The sequence below is a fragment of the Somniosus microcephalus genome, chromosome 8 (assembly GCF_052327205.1).
Source record: "Somniosus microcephalus isolate GS21.2 chromosome 8, FLI_Smic_1.0, whole genome shotgun sequence".
Taxonomy (NCBI): domain Eukaryota; kingdom Metazoa; phylum Chordata; class Chondrichthyes; order Squaliformes; family Somniosidae; genus Somniosus; species Somniosus microcephalus.
In genome coordinates, this window is record NC_140994.1 from 167,461,234 (window position 1) to 167,483,000 (window position 21,767).

General features: G+C 43.0%; 1 protein-coding gene across 10 annotated transcripts in view; it reads right to left on the reverse strand.

The window, feature by feature from the left end:
- Positions 1–10,769: 10,769 nt before the first annotated feature.
- ubtd2 (ubiquitin domain containing 2) overlaps positions 10,770–21,767 on the reverse strand; it is a 93,518-nt gene continuing 82,520 nt past the window's right edge. For 8 of the 10 annotated variants that reach the window (XM_085995337.1, XM_085995343.1, XM_085995340.1 and 5 more), the window contains 2 exons: positions 17,651–17,692; positions 10,770–15,506 (listed from right to left, as the gene is read on the reverse strand). In XM_085995337.1, coding sequence (XP_085851463.1) covers positions 15,109–15,506; positions 17,651–17,692 — 440 coding nt within the window. In that variant the 3' untranslated portion in view covers positions 10,770–15,108. The remainder of the gene's footprint in view (positions 15,507–17,650; positions 17,693–21,767) is intronic. The other 2 variants (XM_085995339.1, XM_085995338.1) reach the window with 1 other exon arrangement.

A 21,767-nucleotide genomic window follows, 5' to 3' on the forward strand; every position in this document is an offset into this window, starting at 1 on the left:
TATCAGCTATGCGGGGGAGTGGGTAAGCGTCCAGCAGGGTGTAGCGATTTATTGTCTGGCTGTAGTCGATGACCAGGCGCTGCTTCTCGCCGGTCTTAACGACCACAACCTGGGCTCGCCAGGGGCTGGTGCTGCCCTCGATAATCCCCTCCTTCAGAGGCCGCTCCACTTTGGTTTTAATGAAAACCCTGTCCCCGGCACTGTATCGCCTGCTCTTTGTGGCGATGGGCTTACAGTCGGGGGTGAGGTTAGCAAACAGTGGGGGGGGTGACTCTGAGTGTGGAGAGGTTGCACCTGGTGCGCGACGGGCCATTTGGAAGCTGCTGGCTGCGGACTGCGAGTGGGGGGAGGGGTCCACCATACGCCATCGTAACACTTTTAAGGTGGCACTGAAAATCTAACCCCAGTAGAACGGCAGCGCAGAGGTGGGGCAAGACCAGAAGTTTAAAATTATCGTACACAGTCCCATCTACTAAGAGTGTCACCACGCAGTAGCCGCCAATGTCCGCCGACTGGGACTCGGAGGCCATAGAAATCCGCTGGTGCGCAGGCAGGACTGGGAGAGAGCAACGCCGCACCGTGTTGGGGTGGATGAAGCTCTCCGTGCTCCCAGAGTCAAAATGGCAGGTTGTTTCGTGACCATTTACCTTAATGTCCATTGTGGACCAGGCCAGTTGGTGCGGTCTCACTTGGTCCAGCGTAACGGAGGCCAGCGTAGGAGTCGGTGTGTCGCTGCGGGTATCAGATGAGGCGGTGTTGGGGGCCTGCTGCGTCCCGGCTGGCGTCAAAGATGGCGGCGTCCATGATCCCCATGTGGCTGGAGGCGTCCAAAATGGCTGCTGTTCCGGTGGTTCGCACATGGCTGGGGAGGCCCAAGATGGCGGCCCGCACGCGGCGCTGCTGGGGTTCGGGGTGGCTTTGGCCCGGCAGACGCTGGCGTAGTGTCCCTTCTTCCCGCAGCCTGAGCAGATCGCATTTTTCGCCGGGCAGCGCGCTCTGGGGTGTTTGGCCTGGCCACAGAAGTAGCATTTCTGGCCTTGGGACACTGCTGCGGTAGTTGGGCCGTTGCTGGGATGTGGCTGGGGTGGCACGGCGCTATGAGACGGTCCTACCGTGTCCCAGGCTGTCGTTCCCCGCGGCGTCCACGGTGCAGAGGAGTAGGCATCCATGCCCCGGTAGGCTGCGTCCAATGATAGTGCGAGTTCAGAGGCCTTGTTGAGGTCGAGGTCACTCTGCTCCAACAGTCGCTGTCGGGTGTAATTGGACCTGTGGCCCGCTACAAAAGCGTCCCGGATAAGTTCCTCTGTGTACACGGCGGCCTTTACATCCTTACAACCACAGGCCCGGCCAAGCACAGACAGTGCCTGAAGGTATTCCTCGGTCGATTCCCCCGGTTGTTGTTTATGACTCCCCAGGAGGTGCCTGGCGTACACCCCGTTCACTGGGCGCGTGTACTGGTCCTTGAGGAGCTTGAGAGCAGCCGTGTACGAGGTCGCGTCCTGGATGACCGAGTACGCTCGGTGGTTCACTTTGGAGGTCAGGACATCCAGTTTGTCCTCATCCGATTTGACCGTTGCAGCGGAGGCGATCAGGAATCTTTCAAAGCACTTAAGCCAGTGAGCAAACTTAGTGGATGCGTCCGCCTCCCAATGGTCTAAGTCCAGGCATGCTGGTGTGAGGATCTTCTCCATTATAAAAAAATCTTGTTCATAAAATTGATGCGCTATCAATTACTCAAAAGACTGAGGTTAAGCGAGTAACTAACAGGCTTTTATTAACAAGAGAATGAAGGTGTGCCTCGAGTGGTCGACCAGTCCAGAATACAGAGGGACTGTGGAGCAGTCACCTTTATACCTGGACTCGTGGGAGGAGTCAGCCGAGGCATGTACAGACATGTACACAGTGGAATACAAACACACACACAGGCAGGTATAACAGTGGTTTACCACACTTCCTTCCAACATAAGGTCAGAAATGGGGATGTTTGCTGATGACTGCAGAGTGTTCAGCGCCATTCACAACCCCTCAGATAATGAAGCAGTCCATGCCCGCATGCAACAAGACCTGGATGACGTTCAGGCTTGGGCTGATAAGTGGCAAGTAACATTTGTGCCACAGAAGTGCCAGGCAATGACCATCTCCAACAAGTGAGAGTCTACCCACCGCCCCTTGACATTCAACGGTATTACCATCGCTGAATCCCCCACCATCAACATCCTGGGGGGTCACCATTGACCAGAAACTTAATTGGACCAGCCAGATAAATACTGCGGCAACAAGAGCAGATCAGAGGCTAGGTATTCTGCAGCGAGTGTCTCACCTCCCAACTCTCCAAAGCCTTTCCACCATCTACAAGGCAGAAGTAAGGAGTGTGATGGAATGCTCTCCACTTGCTTGGACAAGTCAGCTCCAACAATTCTCAAGAAGCGTGACACCATCCAGGACAAAGCAGCCCGCTTGATTGGCACCCCCTCCACCACCGGCGTACTGTGGCTGCAGTGTGTACCATCTACAAGATGTACTGCAGCAACTCGCCAAGGCTTCTTCGGCAGTACCTCCCAAACCCGCGACCTCTTCCATCTAGAAGGACAAGGGCAGCAGGCGCATGAGAACACCACCACCTCCAAGTTCTGCTCCAAGTCACACACCATCCTGACTTAGAAGTATATCACCGATCCTTCATCGTCGCTGGGTCAAAATCCTGGAACTCCCTACCTAACAGCACTGTGGGAGTACCTTCACCACACCGACTGCAGCAGTTCAAGAAAGTGGCTCACCACTAACTTCTCAAGGGCAATTAGGAATGGGCAATAAATGCTGGCCTTGTCAGTGATGCCCACATCCCATAAATGAATTTTCACTTTCTAGCTGAAACCATCTATGGTCACAATTATTCGTAACCGCATATATATTTTAAGGCTTTCAGCTAAAATACTTTATCGGCCATTTGTGGGATTTAGAATATGACAAAGAGCTTCTATATTCTGATTCTTACAAAGATTGGCATATTACTAGTGGAATTAAGCCATTTTGTGGGGATCAGGGCTCCAGTTTACAACAATGTTGGAAAGTCAGAGACTCATCGACCATGTGGGGGTCACCTTTTTTATTCTTTGAATCTGAAACATCTTCCGTGTACCATTGGAAGTGGGCTAGCAATCACTGCTTGCCTGGGGAAAATCACAAAGGGAAGAGGTCCCATTTAATTTCAGATCGTGAGATTGGGAATGTTACCCATGTGATTTCGTGTATTAAGCAGAAACTGCAAATCATCAATTCATTTTTGTCTAAAAGATACTGCAAAAATAAAGATAAAGCTAGTAATCAGCCCCTGAAAAGACCTTAGGAGGAGGATAGGCGAGAGTACTATGTATAGACGAATGAAGGCTATGCAAGGAAAGTATTTTTTTTAATTTTTTACTCTGGGCACCCTGCCTACAACACTGGAGACGGATCAAATTGTGGTATCAGATAGGCTAAAATGGTGACTCACAGAGATGCAATAATAATTATCTTTCTCATGGTCAATTTCTGACATCCAGATCCCTTTCAGAGGAGGAGTTACCTCCAAGGCAGGATTCCCAGGCTAAACAGTCAAGGAGAGGTAGAGGAGGAGCCCAAATGGTAATGGAGAGGGTGGCAATGCTGGTGGTGGAATACAAGTACTGATGCAGTCAAAACACCTGGTCATCAAATCCAGCCATTTGGGAGCACCAATCTCCTTCCTGGGCGTGAAGGCCCTGGCTATCTGGACCTATCCCAGCAGTTGCAGGGAGTGAAATGAAGATGGAATCAAAATTTTAAGGGGGTATCACAACAGATCCTGCTGAATTTTATGTGGAATAGACGGAGGTTTAAAAGGTCAGGCACTTGTAACTAAAATATCAGTTTAATCTTAATTGAACAAAATAACTTGCATTTGTGTACCACTTTTCACATCCTCAGGAGTTCCAAAAGCACTTCATAGCCAATGAAGTGTGGTCACTGTTATGTGGGCAAACATGGCACTTTCTGCAGATCACAAAGTCCCAGAGACAACAATGAGACAAATGAGCAGTGAATCTGTTTTGGTGGTGCTGGTCAAGGGATCAATGTTAGCTAGGACACTGGGAGAACAGCCCTGCTCTTTCTGAAATGTTAGCTAGGACACTGGGAGAACAGCCCTGCTCTTTCTGAAATGTTAGCTAGGACACTGGGAGAACAGCCCTGCTCTTTCTGAAATGTTAGCTAGGACACTGGGAGAACAGCCCTGCTCTTTCTGAAATGCTGCCAAAGGATCTTTTACATCCACCTGAAGACAGGGGCTTCAGTTGAACATCTCATCTGAAAGACAGCGCACTCTCTTCGGACTGCACTGAAATGTCAGCCTAGATTACATGTTTAAGTCTTGGAGTGGGGTTGGAACCCACAACCTTCTGACTCAGAAGTAAGAGTGTTACTCCAAATTCATGATTTGTGTTTTACTTCAACACGTGAGCTTTAATACCACTTTAGCAAGATAGTTGCACTGTTTATTGCCAATATCAGCACAAGCATTCTCTTTCAGGATTGATGGCATGTAGCTAGATAGTGAAAGTAGAGAGCTTAGGCCATGACATAAAGGTTGCAAAATAGTCTTTGTTAGGTAAGTAACTTAGGAAGTAAGTTATTACTGTCCTTCAACTGTTCGAATACATCAGGAGTGTTTAGCTCCTCAACTGGATATTTAAAAATAAATATGTATGGAAAGAATAGTTGGCATATCACTCAGCATTGGTTAGCCCTAAACAGGACAATCATTAATCAGCCTCATATAAGTGGCCATCAAAAGCTAATTAAGGCAACTGCATAGATTACATTTGTTGTGTATGTACCTTTAAGAGAAGAACTGATTCTATACTGCAGTACCGGCAGTGACCACCCCTGTATATAAAGCCATAGCAGGCTTCTGTACTTCAGTCTTAAGTTATCCTCTGTTCAGTAAATACCTGTTATCATTGTTCTCCTGCAATCCGTGTTTTATTTATACTCGGACACTACATTGGCGACGAACAGGTTCGAACTCACCTGCAGTACTGCATCACCTCACGGGGATCTTTCCCTGAGAAGAAGCTTCTTGGAGGTCGAAGTCAGAACAATGGGCGTCGACCGCGGGCAACCGCCCAAGGATCCATCGGAGTTCGGAGAGTTGCAGGAGAGGCTGTGGAGAGCTGGGCTTGGCTCCCCAATCAAGGTGTTCCAGCAAATTGTGCTGGTAGCAGGTAGTACGCTGACCCTTCCGGACTGCGGCTGGCTCGAGCGGCTCTGCAAAGGGGCCGTGCAGCGTCGTCGGGAGGAAAAGAGAGAGAGAGGGTGGAGCGCACAGGGCGCGGTCGGTGCTCAAGAACCGGGCAGCGTAGTGAAAATAAAACAAGGGGAAGGAAAAGTGAGACGCGCCGAAGCCGCGGGTCGCTGCCATTACCCTACAGAACGCTAGGAGCAGCGTGGCAGCAAGGGGAAGAAGGAAAAGCGCGGGAGGCGCCATTTTATTCCATTGGGGAAGAAGGAAACGCGCGGGAGGCGCCATTTTAATCCATTGGTGAAGAAGAAAAAGCGCGGGAGGCGCCATTTTAAATCACCCAAGATGCCGAAAAGTGGCAGTATCACTGCTTTCGACAACGAGGTAGAAGACTGGACCACGTATATGGAAAGAATTGAAGTGTACTGCAAGGCAAATGAGGTGGCCGATGGAAAGGAGGCGGCGGTATTATTAAATTTGATGGGCGCGAGAACGTACGGCCTATTGCGGAATTTAATTACCCCAGCTAAACCAATGGAGAAAAGTTTTGAAGAGATTGTTAATATCTTACAGGAACACCTAAACCCTACACCGCTGCTGATAGCAGAAAGATTCAAGTTCCATAAAAGAAACCAGCACAAAGATGAGAGCAATGCTGACTATCTTACGGAACTACGCAAGTTATCAAAGCGCTGCCAGTTCGGAGCAGGACTGGCAGACACCTTACGGGATAAGTTTGTCTGCGGGCTCCAGAGTGAAGGAACCCAGAAACGACTACTTTCGGAAAAAGACCTGACGCTAGAACAGGCTTTTAGCGTGGCAGTATCCTACGAAGCAGCAGCACGGGGAGCTGCAGAAATACAACAGAAACCACAAGAATACAGCGCTAACGAAATGGCGTATGAAGCAGAAAAGTGCTATCGCTGCGGCAGAACAACCCATGATCAGAAGGACTGCTGGTTTAAGGACAAAGTATGCAGGCAATGTGGGAAAATGGGACACATAGCAAGAGTCTGCAGGTCGGGAAAGAAAACCAACACTACAAGAACTACTAAGGAAAAGTACAAGAAAGTAAAGAAATTGACAGACAGTAGTTCGGAAGATCAGGAGAGTGATAAGGACTCCGGGAGCAGGAGACTAAGTTGTCTAAAGTTACACAACGTGATCGCAAAGGAGGATCACTGAACCATTTGGGTCACCCTCATGATAGCAGGGTCCCCAGTAAAGATGGAATTGGACACAGGATCAGCCCTGTCATGAATCGACGAGACTATGAGCGGCTATTCTCACACATACCCTTGAAGGACACGTCCATTGTATTGAAGACATACACGGGGCAAAAAGTCTACCCCAGAGGAAAAATAAGGGTGCCAGTTGAATACAACGGCAAGGAAACACAGAAACTGTATCTATATATACTACCAGATGGAGGACCACCATTATTGGGATGTGAATGGATCCGAAAAATACAATTGGATTGGCATTCCATTCTGGCGCTAACTGTGACTGATAAAAAGGATGATGACGTCACACCTGGACGACTGTCAAAAATTCTAACTGACGCAAAAGAGGTGTTCCAACAAGGACTTGGGACTCTAAAAGGAGTAACGGCAACGATAAAAATCGAAGATAACACAAACCCAAATTTTTTTTTAAGGCCAGACCGGTACCTTGCGCGATCCGCCCAGCCGTTGAAGCAGAGCTGGAGAGTCTGGAGCGTTCGGGTGTGCTGTCCAAGGTGGACTGGAGCGAGTGGGCTACACCCATCGTTCCTGTAATGAAGAAATCATTGAGCAGCACGCCTGGGGAACTGAAGAAGGTTCGCATCTGTGGGGACTTCAAGGTAACTGTGAACCCAGTCCTGCACACAGTACAATATCCACTTCCACGGATAGAAGATATTTTCACCTCACTATCTGGAGGGAAACGCTTTACAAAGATTGATCTGGCCCAAGCGTATCTACAAATGGAGGTGGAAGCAGCAGCTAGGAAATACCTCACGATAAACACTCACAAAGGCCTTTACCAGTACAATTGACTGGTATTCGGGGTAGCATCAGCCCCGGCTATTTAGCAGAGGGCGATGGAACAAGTCCTGCAAGGGATCCCGGGGACCCAGTGTTATTTGGACGACATCCTGGTTACGGGCGAAAATGACAGTGAACACCGTGCCAACCTGGAGCAGGTGCTCATGAGATTACAGGAATATGGGCTACGAGCCAACCGCCCCAAATGCGAGTCCTTCAGGAGACAAATCTCGTATTGTGGCCACATGATTGATGAGGAAGGGTTGCATAAATCACCGGACAAGATTGAGGCTGTAGTCAAGGCTCCAGCGCCGGAAAATGTGTCGCAACTGAGGTCGTTCCTCGGGTTGGTGAACCCATAAGTTTTTGCCGAATTTATCTACAATTCTGCACCCACTGAACACCCTACTGCAAACTGGAGTAACATGGAAATGGAGTGATGAGTGTAAGCGTGCCTTTCAGAAATGTAAATGCCTAATCACTTCAAAAAAAGTATTGGCCCACTACAATCCAACACTACCGATTCAGTTAGCATGTGATGCGTCTCCCTATGGCATCGGAGCGGTGCCGTCACACAAATTCCTTGACGGTTCAGAGAGGCCAATAGCCTTTGCGTCGCGCTCGTTAACCTCAGCCGAGCGTAACTACGCCCAGATTGACAGGGAGGCCCTCAACCTGGTGTGGGGGGTAAAGAAGTTCAATCACTATCTGCACGGGCAGAAATTCACCCGACTGACTGATCATCAGCCCCTGGTCTCCATTTTTAACCCAAAGAAGGGCGTTCTGGTGATGACGGCGCAACGGCTGCAAAGACGGTCCCTTTTTCTAGGGGCACATCAGTACGACAGAGTACAAGGGTACAAAACAGCATGGAAACGCTGATGGGCTGTCGCGCCTACCGTTGCCTACGGTAGAGGAAGCACCTGCAGTGGACCCTGTTGAGATATTCCATGCGACCATAGTCGAATGTCTACCTGTTACAAACTCAAGTATAGAGAAGGAAACCCGAAATGACCCGACACTCTCTCGGGTCTATGATTTGACGGTGAAGGGATGGCCAGCACATGGCAACTCACTGTTGCCAGCATTCTCGCCAAGGAGAGAATAGCTGTCAGTGTGCCGGGGGACCTTGATGTGTGGATCCCGAGTGGTAATTCCACCCAAGCTGAGAGATAGAGTGCTCAATGAGCTTCATCTGGGAGGGGTAAAAATGAAGAGCCTAGCCAGGGCATTTGTGTCGTGGCCGGGAATCGATAAAGAAATCGAGGATATGACCAAGAGATGCACAGGATGCCAGAAGGTCCAAAACGCTCCACCACAGGCCCCGCTACATCCATGGGAGTGGCCCTCATCTCCATGGCAACGGGTACACATTGATTTTGCTGGTCCATTTATGGACTCAATGTTTCTAATCGCTGTGGACGCCCATTCGAAATGGCCAGAGGTCATCAAAATGTCCTCCACCGCCACAGAGAAAACTATTGCAGTCCTACGGACCATCTTCGCAAGGAATGGCTTGCCAGAACAGATTTGCTCCGACAATGGGCCACAGTTTGTGTCCGAGGATTTCCGGAGATTTCTGAGGAATAATGGGTGAAACATTACACATCTGCCCCATATCATCCAGCCACAAATGGATTGGCTGAGAGGTTTGCTCAGACCTTTAAAAAGGCAATAAAGGCAATGTATAATGACGACATACCACTACAACACAAGGTGGATAATTTCTTGTTTGCTTATCGGAATGCGACACATGCAGTCACCAACCAAGCTCCAGCCATAATGTTCTTCAACCGAAGGCTAAGATGTCGCCTGGATTTGCTCAAACCAAACATAAGACTAGATGTTGAGGATAAGCAATTCCAGCACATAAATGAGAAGCCAACCAGGAGCTTCAAGATAGGGCAACCAGTCTTGGCCCGCGACTACCGAACAGAAAAATGGCAGCCAGGAACGATATGCACACAGCAGGGACCACTAATGTACACAGTGGACGTTGGAGAGAGCATTGTGAGGCGCCATGCTGACTAGATTCTAGAGTCACAGGAACAAGCCAAACCCGTGCCACGAGAAGGTGCACTTGGTAATCAACCTGAAGTACAGATTGAGTCTACCTCAGAAGCAGTGGTATTGGAAGCTGACAAACCAACCAGTGACCATGAACCAGAATCAGCTTCGCCGCAAGAACAGGATACTCGAGAAAGGCGCTATCCAGTCAGGATCAGGAAGCCTCCTCAAAGACTGAACTTATAAATGATTATTTCAGTTGAGGTATATAATATCCAGAAAGTTGTAATTAGTTATTATTTAGTTGTTAAATGAATGTTATGTACTGTTTATCTAAAAGGGGAGGAATTGTTGTGTATGTACCTTTAAGAGAAGAACTGATTCTATACTGCAGTACCGGCAGTGACCACCCCTGTATATAAAGCCATAGCAGGCTTCTGTACTTCAGTCTTAAGTTATCCTCTGTTCAGTAAATACCTGTTATCATTGTTCTCCTGCAGTCCGTGTATTATTTATACTCAGACACTACAACATTCATGTTAATTTCACAGATTATTTTTCAACTAAATTAAATGTTTGTCCTACCATAGCAGTTAAAACCAACAAAAGTAATTTTTTTTTCTCACTGGTATAGTCGTCAGGCACTTTTACAAGGGCACTTGTTCCAAGTTTGAATCGTGGGAGAGCATCACCCATGCATTGGCTGCCTGTGTTTACACTGCTAAAGACAGCTTTTATGTGGGTGTCAGCATCAGAAACCCACATTTTTGTTTAGATAAGAGAGCTGATGTTAGCAATGAAAATGCTCTCCCACGATCAAAAGAAAAGAAGTGCCTTGTTTAATATGGTGGCATTATAGGGGGCCATTATCAGATTTGTCAACTTGCCAGTGACAGAACACCTAAAAAAAAACACACTTGGTGTTAGCTGTACGTTTCTCCAGCCAGCCAATTTCAGAATAGCATAGAATATTTTATATAAAAGATGTTTTACACTTTCTGCAGGCATTAAAGACTAAAATGTTAATGTTTCTTTCCCATAATAAGTAATATTTCAAATTACTGCTAAAACTAATCAAAATTGCACTAATGCTCTACTATACGCAGAACTTCATAACAAGGCTCAGTGAAGTTAAATACACAGGGGGAAGTATTGCTTTGGTCATCATGTGTAGTGACATTGTAAATGCATTCCAAAAGAATAGGTTTATAATTTTCCCACATATAGTGACCAGAGCAATTCTTCCCCACAGGTTATTTCAATTTGCCACAGTGCTAGAAGCAATATGGGTTATATTTAATTGTACTGGTTAATGATGAGATTTTTAGCAGAAAACTTGCTTGTTCCAATTTCTTGACAGTAGACAAAAATAGGTGGTTGAGGTTGTATCGCTGCATTTAAATGAAGTGATCAGGCAATGTAAATGAACGTTTAGAAACTAAACTATAAGAATAGTTAAAAAAACACACACAAAATAGTGGAAGGGTAAGTTATAGTTTATTATCATGGGTTACCCTTTTTCTTGACCTTTCCCCAAAGGAGAAAATTTGATTATAATAGCATTCCTTAGGATAATCAAATAATTAAATGGGACTGGAGTTTAACTGCAATTCAGAAAACTGATTGATGGGCTGCAATTACAAAGATTTGGTTTATTTATTCATCCATTATAAAGCATCCATTACCAAAAAACATTCATTGGTCTTTTATTATTACATTTATTACAATGTATAGATCTTACAACAGTGTACTGCACATTAAGAGCACAAACTGTATTGGAAAGTGTATAAACTATCAGTGGACACTGTCCCAACTTCATCTGTGAAAATTCAAATGTACAATTACAAAACATAAAAAACTACTGTTCCTTAAAGAGGAAACAGCACTTGCCTGCAGTATGGCAGTTTAAAAGCATGATTGAAAACTTATTATATTAAGACTTTTCTTTTGCAAATTTGCATGTACAGTAAAAACCAATTCAAAAGCCCCAGTACTATTATGAAACTACAAAAGAAATGCTTATAACATTTCAATATTTAAAAACATTGTGACCTTTGACGTACAACAGTAAAATGTTGTGCTTTATTAAGGGGTAACTATTGTGTTCTCTCCAGTTCAACAAATGTACTATCCTAAATAGTATAAAGATCAACGGAATAAATACTGCAAAGGAAATCTTAAATGATGTCACAAATGTTTTTAGGAACAGTTTTTGGTCAGTGAGACTGAATTTTTTTAGATAATTGGTTTGGGAAAACAGTATCTGACCTGTCACTAATAGTATGTCAGTCAATCTCCAGTATTATACTGGAGCTTACATTTGTTCAACCCGCTCTCCAGTACAGGAGAAAGTTTATCCAGAATGTTTAATGCTTCCAATGGCAAAAAGATAATGCATAAATGAAAGCCAACTCTGTGTTGACTAATCTTTTGTAGGACAGCATTCCTTTCCAATGTGATACAAATTAGAAATCTATCACCAAATAATTAAAAACTCCAAGTACAACACGAGGACTGAAATATTAATAGCATTCCAATCTACTTTTTACTGGACAGTAATGCACAAAGTAGAATCTCCGTAATTTTCTTACAAAAAAGTTGATAAGAATAATAAATATAAAGCTTTTGATATTAAAACAGTATCCCATGACTCAGGCACAATACAGGCCTATATTCACATACGTAAGTTCATGGTTTGAATTTGCTCCCAAATGATCACTCCTTTTATACTTCACTGGAGTTACATAATTCACTTACTGACAATACTGTACTTAAGGCTCCCCATGTAGGCAATTCAGCGGCTGTTTGCTTTTTAAACTGAGGAAACAGACATGAAATATATCAAGTTATAACTGATAAAGGACACTATTTTAAAATGAACAATTTGAAATTTACATTATAACAGGAGTAAAGCTTTGTTTTTTCTCCATGCCATGATTATGAGTTTTCTCAAAGTATCAGTCATTTCAGTTTCAGAAAAAAAGAAAATCACTTGGTGAAAAACAATGTTACCACTTTTGTTTTCAGTGTGCAGACACAGATCTGATGAATGCATGATTAGTTTCCAATTCAGCCATGTTCAGTGTTGAAAATGAAGAGAGATTTTCTTAGAATTCAAAATATTTTTACCCCATTTTTAATCAAAAGCTGAATAAAATTAATAATGCACAAAAATTATTTCCCCAAAAAATCGAGTGACAGCTGAGGTTTGTTGAGGTTAACCGGACTGCGTGTGGGAACCAATGTCAGGTTATCAGCTCAAAGTAACCTGATCAGAATGTTACAAAGTAACATCTGGCTATCAGGTGAATCACTTAAGACAATCAACACAAGCAAGCTTACTGCTGAGGGGAGACTAAAACAGTTAAAGGTCTGGATTTTTACTGCGAGTGGCTTTCACCGTACAGTTGCCCAGAGACCTTTTGTGGGCTTGTCAGCGGAGATTTCTAGTTTGCGGGTGTCTGATACAGTGGGGCGCCCTCTGCAGGGGATCTGTGGCATCTGTGAGCAGTACAAGCAGCAGTGAGGCTCTTCAACCAGTCAGATTGAAGAATTTACACAGACATGCAAACTGCAAAGCAAGAATTTAAAAAACAGGAAATATAAATTACATTTAAATCATTGAACAAAATAAAGATTGGGACATACACATGGGATTAAGGGAGAGATATTAGAGAAAAAACAGTAAAACTAAATAAAAATTCATTGCTTCTGAGAGAATGAGCCTGCACACTTATAAAATAATTTTTTCAGGGCCAGAGAGGTTGTTCAGCAGTAATCATCATTTTTTATGCCGTTAAAAACTCAGTTAATTCCTGATTGTACAAGCCCGAACTTTTTCATCTGTCTTAGTGAGAGAGTAGTGGGTAACTAACCTAAGTTCACGCCATTACAGTGATCTCTGTGCAGATTCCATCGAAAAAGACTGCAACAGCGCAGCCTGTGGAGGAGCAGGGTATCACTGACAGCAACTTCCGGATTTCCGCGTTTAACTGCGCATGTGCGGATGCCAGAATTTGCTGTCAGTTTTATCCAGTAATAATAGCGAGCTCCGACAGCCTTGCCATTATTAGTACAGCAAAATTCAGACCAATATATTTTAAGATGGGAAATACAGAAAATTAATTTACAAGCTTGATATAGAATTTATATTGTTCGAATTAATTTTTAAGTTTCAATTAGTCTTTTACATCACACTGCATAAAGCCCCCTCAAATAATTCCTGTCACACCAAATTCATGATCTAAAATATGCAGTTTAAGAGAAGTGATAAGTAGAGACAATAGGGATGGAACATCCATTTCCCCCAGGCACTCTTGCACACATATGAGGAAATCATTTTGCAGTGCCCCTAAGAGGTCTGGAAACAAACAGATTGCTCCTAGGCTGAGACAGCTAAGGGACTATGTGTTTTCAAAATTCTATCCTCAACACTTTTTCAATTTTCAAAATGAGCTCTCCCAACAGATGTAAAAATATGTTTTCCTGATGTGTACCTGGTGGATGATGTTCCATAACAGAAGTACATACAGTATTTGGAAAAATCGACCCTTTGAGACTTAGTTTATTTCACTCCCCTGATTTTCTATTCTAGCTCCTGGACCACTTCCACGTATCCCTGTGCAACCATGAAGCAACAGCAGTCAACCAGAAATGGTATGCTCTATTTTGCAAATAATAAGGTCCACGCAAAGCAAGTATGAGCAAGCCATTGCAGTTTTCATCTCCTAAAATTATACTACTCTGCAACTGCTAAACACTAATTAATGTCTCAATTTAAAATGGATACTTATCCCAACAATGGCAGACAGAATTTAGGGAGTGTAAGCCCTGTAATTTTAAACTTGAAAACATCAGTCAACCATTGGTCTAAGCCATATTCTGCAGGGACAGAATTAAATCAAAAGAAAAAACTCTCTCATACCTTGCTCAATTCTTCATGAGACAGTCAGCAGACTATTTAACCATGTGGGATGTGTCAGGTCCAATCCTGTTTCACCAACATACACACATGCATTTTCTAGCAGGAGTCGGTGGACTGCAATAAAAAGTGAGAACTATGGCTTTTACCCCTCTTTATCTGGAGGTACCAAGGCTAATTTTAACACCCCAAAATGTTCTTCATCCAAGATCAGGTAACTCAGCACATACTGGGGCAAGACTGTTTTTCCATTAAAGACAAATAGAGTAGAGACTTGTGCATTACCGTATATTCCCAAATTTTCAATAAATTACTATGCCATTAATCCAGAAAGATAATTCTCCAAGTTTATGCATGCTGAAAGTAACACAGAAACATTATTTTGCTAATTGTAATTGAAACCCTGAAATAACTTAAACTGATTCAGTCTCACTGAGATTATCCCTGAAGGAAAACCTTCTATTGCCATGATAGTGTATGATCTTACGCATCGACAATAAGTATGTACCATTTAAAAAAGTCATGTATGATTTAAAAACAGAAAACTGTAGCAATGCAGCTAAATGATGCATAAAATGGTAGTCATACTTTTATGATTAATTTTTTTCATAGAATGTAACACTGCCCCTTTATTGAAAGAAATCTGTCTAGGCCAGATATGCACGCAACAAAGTCTTCTATTAAAAAAAAACAAATCCCTGAAGGATCTTAATGAACTGGAGCCTCTCCTGAGTTGCTCTCTCGGTAGAAACTGCTGTGCTCTACACTTAAATGGATCTACAGGAACACCATTCTGGAAGTCCTCATCACAGATGGGACCACACAGGTGACATTAAATGAATGTTCTTGTGTAGAAAGGAGTAAAAGTCTAATAAAGGGATTCAAAAAAGGGTCAGTCAGTTTTCCACAGGGGTAGGGGTCTGCAGAGGTTGGCTGATGATGACCTGCACCACATAGTCCTTGGGGATTTTCAGTTCCTCCAATTTCATTTTGTCTGTTAGCGGTCTGCCAGAAAAGAACCATCTCTGGCTGGAGGGCTCTACTCCCTCCGCTGTGTGCAAACGCCTTTTCATGTGATAGACTGTATCTGTGCTGCGGACAATAAGCTTCAGGTCTTTGCCTGTGGAGAGACGCAGCCGGAGCTGACATTCTTGTCCAGAATTAAGAGGTGGTTCTGGGATGTCTAGTGTCTCTAAGTCACTTTTCTCTTCAATCATGTTGATTGGAGGTGCAAGGCAGTAGACTGGAAGTTGATATCTATTCCCCAGCTCATCATAACATTCTGTGAGGGCTCCTGTGTGTGGGAGCAAAAAAAAAGTTATCTTAAAAAACTCAATCACATAGGATAAACATTTCCTGTCACAGATTGGCAAATTCAATTTTAAGTGCATATTTGTATTCAAAATATTAAAAGGAAAAATAATTTGTTATCCCAACAGATGATTCTCCAGTCACATCATCAAAAGAAGGAAGTAAAAGTAAGTAATAGGAGAGAAGAAAACTCCATTTAGAAAATGGAGGTTTCAAAGTTAGGTGACCAAACAGCACAAAGCATTGCTGTATTAGTTGCTGCACCCTCCAAGTGCAGGTAGAATGCAAACTATCCACCGATCCTCAGATAGGCTCATCCTGATGGTGGTGAAATTCACTTTATAACAAAAATTGAAGTGTGCCATCACTAAGAACACCTATTTCCACCTCCGCAACATCGCCCAACTCTGCCCCTCCCTCAGCTCATCTGCTGCTGAAATCCTCATCCGTGCCTGTTACCTCTAGACTTGACTATTCCAACGCACTCCTGGCCGGCCTCCCATGTGCTACCCTCCGCAAACTTGGTCATCCAAAACTCTGCTGCCCATGGCCTAACTTGCACCAAGTACTGTTCACCCATCACCCCTGTGCTCGCTGACCTACATTGGCTCCTGGTTAAACAACACCTTGATTTTAAAAATTCCCATCCTCGTTTTAAAATCCTTCCATGGCCTCGCCCCATCCTATCTCTGTAATCTCCTCCAGCCCCACAACCCTCCGCTCTCCTCTAATTCTGGCCTCTTGAGCATCTCCGATTTTAAATCGCTCCACCATTGGTGGCCGTGCCTTCAGCTGCCAAGGTCCTAAGCTCTGGAATTCCCTCCCTAAACCTCTCCGCCTCTCTACCTCTCTTTCCTCCTTTAAGATGCTCCTTAAAACCTACCTCTATCTGTCCTAATATCTCATGTGGCTCGGTGTCAAATTTTGTTTTATAATCTTCCTGTGAAGCGCCTTGGGACATTTTACTACATTAAAGGTACCATATAAATACAAGTTGTTGTTGATTTAAGCAGGAGTAAATTATTAATATATCAAATTGTAAAATAGCTCAGAACAGAAAAGTCAGTAGGGTTTACAAAGTGACATCTAAAAATATCATGAATGGGACAGTTTCATTTATCAAAATAAGATAGGAATTATTTCAAGCTATCTTACAGAATACAGCCATTAATCTGTTAAAAATCACACTCATCCCTCATTCAAATATCTTGGATAGATTTATTTTCCCTAATTCATAATGAATACAACTGTCAAAATTTGTCTTGAATCCAAATTTAAAAAAAATGTCTGCTCATGTAAACAGAAAGAAAAGTTTCACACTGCAAGGAAAAGTTTTACAGCACACCATTTCTGAAAAATGCAAGTTTATAAAGACAGAGAGAGAGAGAAAGAGAAAGGACAGAACGAAAATAGGATTTTGATTTCACATTCAGCAAAATAGTTTCAAGGGAATATACAATTAGGGTTTCAAAAAATTTGAATGAAGATTAGTGAACCAGAGTATTAACCCAGGGCCCACCCTCCTCCACTTCTGACAATTTGTTGCTGCTCAGATCAGCCAGTCACTGCAAACCAACAGGACCACATCATGGAAAAGTGATGCAGCTGAAAGACTGTCAAAACTTCATTGCAAATTATTGTGAGCTCCTCCTATGAAAGCACAACCAGGCAATACAAAAAAAACCTGAAAAACAATGTAATTTGACTGAGCCCCCAGGATCTGGTCAGTGCTTATCTACACTCCTAATAATCTCACAGGATTAATTTCTAAAGAAGCACTCAAGACTTTTCTCATGATCAAACAGTTTCCTTGGCTTTTGGCAGACTACCTCAATCCAATCAGCTCTCAACAGTTTAACTTATCGTACTGCTCAAAATATTTGGAGCAGCCTGTACAACATTCAGATTTAATGCACTTAACTTGTGGCATAACATTTCTAAACTGTTGTAATTAGTCTGAAATGGGCTGCTTGAAATTTGTAATCCAGATTATAATTTATACAAAATCTGACATTTTTCAATAAAGGTGTGGGTACTATTTTTGTATAGGTATTATACAAGTGTATATTTGAAGTACTTCTAAACAAAATTCAAACATTTACTCAATCACACTGTAAAATTAACTACCAGCGACAGATGTCTTGCTCTTGATTGCACCAAAATGTTCTTCTGTAATTGAAGACCAGATTAATTAGTTAATTGGAGTATAATCAAAACAGCAGGTCTTTGTGCATCTGTTCGAAGTAGGATGCATACCTCATGATGAGAACCTCTACTTTAATGGAAAGAATATTAGTTGCTTTTTCCTTTTGTCAATTGTTATGACAATATACAAACAAACTTCAAAAGTATCTGCAAGCTTGTGACCAGATAGTGTAGTTAGCTTCCTCATACTAAATGGGGTGTTGCAAGGGTTACAGGAGAAGAGAGTGAGCAGCCTCAGCCCCCATTCTTAATGGCTGAATCAATAGCAAAATTACATTCTAATTTGTTACTAAACAGCATCAAATTGTCAGTCACCCCTACTGAGGCAAGTATAGTTGGTGTGATGAACAGAAATAAAAGTCTGGTGCAGCAGAGGGCAGTATTTTAAAGTTGGGTGCTCACAAACATTGTTTGGACTTTTAAGATATTATTCTGCAGGAATACAGATCAATGTGATTTCACAAGAACATAAAAATTAGGAGCAGGAGTAGGCCATAGGGCCCCTCAAGCCTGCTCCGCCATTCAATAAGATCATGGCTGATCTTCGGCCTCAACTCCACTTTCCCGCCCGATCCCCATATCCCTTGATTTCCCTAGAGTCCAAATACTGTAACTATCCATCTCAGCCTTGAATGTACTCAATGATTCAGCATCCACAGCCCTTTTGGGTAGAGAATTCCAAAGATTCACAACCCTCAGTGCAGAAATTCCGCCTCATCTCAGTCTTAAATGGCCGACCCCTTAGGCATCTACCCTGTTAAATCCCCTCAGAATCTTATATGTTTCAATGAGATCTGCTTTATCTTGGATGGTGTCGAGCTTCTGGAGTGTTGTTCCAGCTACACTCATCCAAGCAAGTGGAGAGTATTCCATCACACTCCTTACTTGTGGCTTGTAGATGGTGGAAAGGCTTTGGGGAGTCAGGAGGTGAGACACTCATCGCAGCATACCCAGCCTCTGACCTGCTCTTGTAGACACACAGTATTTATGTGGCTGGTCCAGTTAAGATCACCTCTCATTCTGCTAAACTCCAGAGAGCATCAGCCCAATCTACTCAATCTCTCCTCATAGGACAACCACCTCATCCCGGGAATCAATCGAGTGAACCTTCGTTGCACCGCCTCGAAGGCAAGTCTCCTTCCTCAGTTAAGGAGACCAAAACTGTGCATAGTACTCAAAGTGTGGTCTCACCAAAGCCCTATACAATTGTAGTAAGACTTCCTTACTCTTTTATTCTGACCCCCTTGCAATAATGGCCAACATGTCATTTGCCTTCCTAATTGCTTGTTGTACCTGCTTGAAAACACTCTGCTTCCTGTACGAGGACACCTAAATCTCTCTGAACACCAACATTTAATAGTTACTCACCATTTAAAAAATATTCTGTTTTTCTATTAAGTGTCAGCTGTAGCTCAGTGGGGTAGCACACTTACCTCGGAGTCAAAAAGTTGTGTGTTCAAGTCCCATTCCAGGGATTTGAGCACATTAAGCTAGGCTGACACTCCAGTGCAGTGTTGAGAGAGTGCTGCACTGTCGGAGATGCCGTCTTTCGGATGAGGCGCTAAACCGAGGCCCCGCCTGCTCTCAGGGAGGCACTATTTTGAAGAAGAGCAGGGGAGTTATCCCCGGTGTCCTGGCCAATATTTATCCCTCAATCCACATAACAGAAACAGAATATCTGCTCATTATCACATTGCTGTTTGTGGGAGCTTGCTGTGCGTAAATTGGCTGCTGTGTTTCCCACATTACAACAGTGACTACACTCCAAAAGTACTTAATTGGCTGTAAAGTGCTTAGAGACGTCCGGTGGTCATGAAAGGCACTATATAAATGAAAGTCTTTCTTTCTTGCCAAAGTGATTAACCTCACATTTCCCCACATTATGCTCCATCTTCCACCTTATTGTCCATTCATGTAACCTATCTATATCCCTTTGCAGGCTCTTTGTGTCCTCCTCACAGTTTACTTTCCTGCCCAGCTTTGTATCATCAGTAAACTTAGATACATTACACTCGGTCCCTTCATCAAAGTCATTAATATAGATTGTAAATAGCTGAGGCCCAAGCACTGATCCTTGCGGCACCCCACTACAGCCGGCCAACCTGAAAATGACCTATTTATAACTATTCTCTGTTTTCTGTCCATTAACCAATCCTCTATCCATGCTAATATATTACCCCCAACCCCATGAGCCCTTATCTTATGTGATAACCTTTTATGTGGCACCTTATCAAAAGCCTTTTGGAAATCCAAATATACCGCATCCACTTTCCCCTATCTACCCTGCTAGTTACATCCTCAAAAAAACTCTAATAAATTTGTTAAACACAATTTCCCTTGCATAAAACCATGCTGACTCTGTCTAATCATATTATCATCTAAGTGCCCTGTTACCACTTGCTTAATAATGGATTCCAGCATTTTCCCAATGACTGATGTCAGGCTAACTGGCCTGTAGTTCCCGGTTTTCTCTTTCCCTCCTTTCTTGAATAGCAGGGTTACATTTGCTACCTTCCAATCCACTGGGACTGTTGTAGAATCTAGGGAATTTTGGAAGATCACAATCAATGCATCCACTATCTCTGCAGTCATCTCTTTTACAACCCTAGGATGTAGGCCATCAGTTCCAGGTGATTTGTTGGCTTTTAGTCCCATTAGTTTCTCAAGTACTTTTTCTCTACTGATCTTAATTACTTTATGTTCCTCTTTTTCATTAGCCCCTTGGTTCCCCACTATATTTGGTATGTGTTTTATACTGTGAAGACAGATACAAAATATTTGTTTAAAGTCTCTGCCATTTCCTTATTCCCCATTATAATTTCTCCTGTCTCAGCCTCTAAGGGACCAATGCTTACTTTTGCTTCTCTTCCTTTTTACATACTTGTAGAAGTTCTTGCAAGAAATATAAAAACAGATTGTAAGTATACTCTCATTCTATTTTCTCCCTTTTTATCAATTTTTCATCATCCTTTGCTGGTTTCCAAAGCTCTCCCAATCCTCAGGCTTATTACTATTCTGCTTAACATTATAAGCCTCTTTTAATCTAATACTATCCTTAACTTCTTTAGTTAACCACGGATGGATTACTTTTCCCATGGAGCTTTTATTTCTCAATGGAATGTTTACGTGTCGAGAATTATGGAATATTTCTTTAAATGTTTGCCACTGCTTATCTAGTCATATCTTGTAATCTAATTTCCCAATCTATCTTAGCCAACTCACCCCTCACGCCTATGTAATTGTCTTAAACTTAAATAAAGCCTCTAGTTTCAACTTAAGTATTTCACTCTCGAACCCAATGTAAAATACTATCATATTATGATCACTCTTCCGCAGAGGATTTACTGTGAGATTACTAATTAACCCAATCTCATTACACAATGCAGGATCTAAAATAACCTGTTCCCTGTTTGGTTCCATGACGTATTGTTCTAGGAAACTGTCTCGAATGCATTCCATGAACTCATCCTCCAGACTACGTTTGTCAATTTGATTTGCCCAGAAGATTAAAGTCTCCCACAATTATTGCATTAACTTTGTTACAAGCTCCTATTATTTGTTGATTAATACACTGTCCAACAGTATAGCTACTCTTAGATGGCCTATAATCTACTCCCACCAGTGTTTTCTGCTCGTTATTTCTTATCTCCACCCATAATTATTATTACACACTCAATTTCATGCAATTGAGTGTGTAATAATGAAGGATACAGCCATCAAATAGGGTTTATTTTACCAGATAGTCTGACTTAATCTCTCATCAATTTAAGTACTCATTTGAAGAGTAATTGCTCAAGTGACACTCCACTGATTCCAAACCCCCATGATTTGCAGTTTGTTAAACCCAATGTATTTTACACCTTTTAACTTCACCTGCTAGGCAGGCTACTCAGTTACGTGGTCCAATTGATCTTAGGTTGCACTGTTATTTCCAGTGCAATTCACTCAAAATTAGCCAAACTGGTGCAAAAGAACACGGAATTTCAAGCACAAATTACGTCCAGTGCAAATATGAGTTTCCACAATGTTCTGCGGTAGT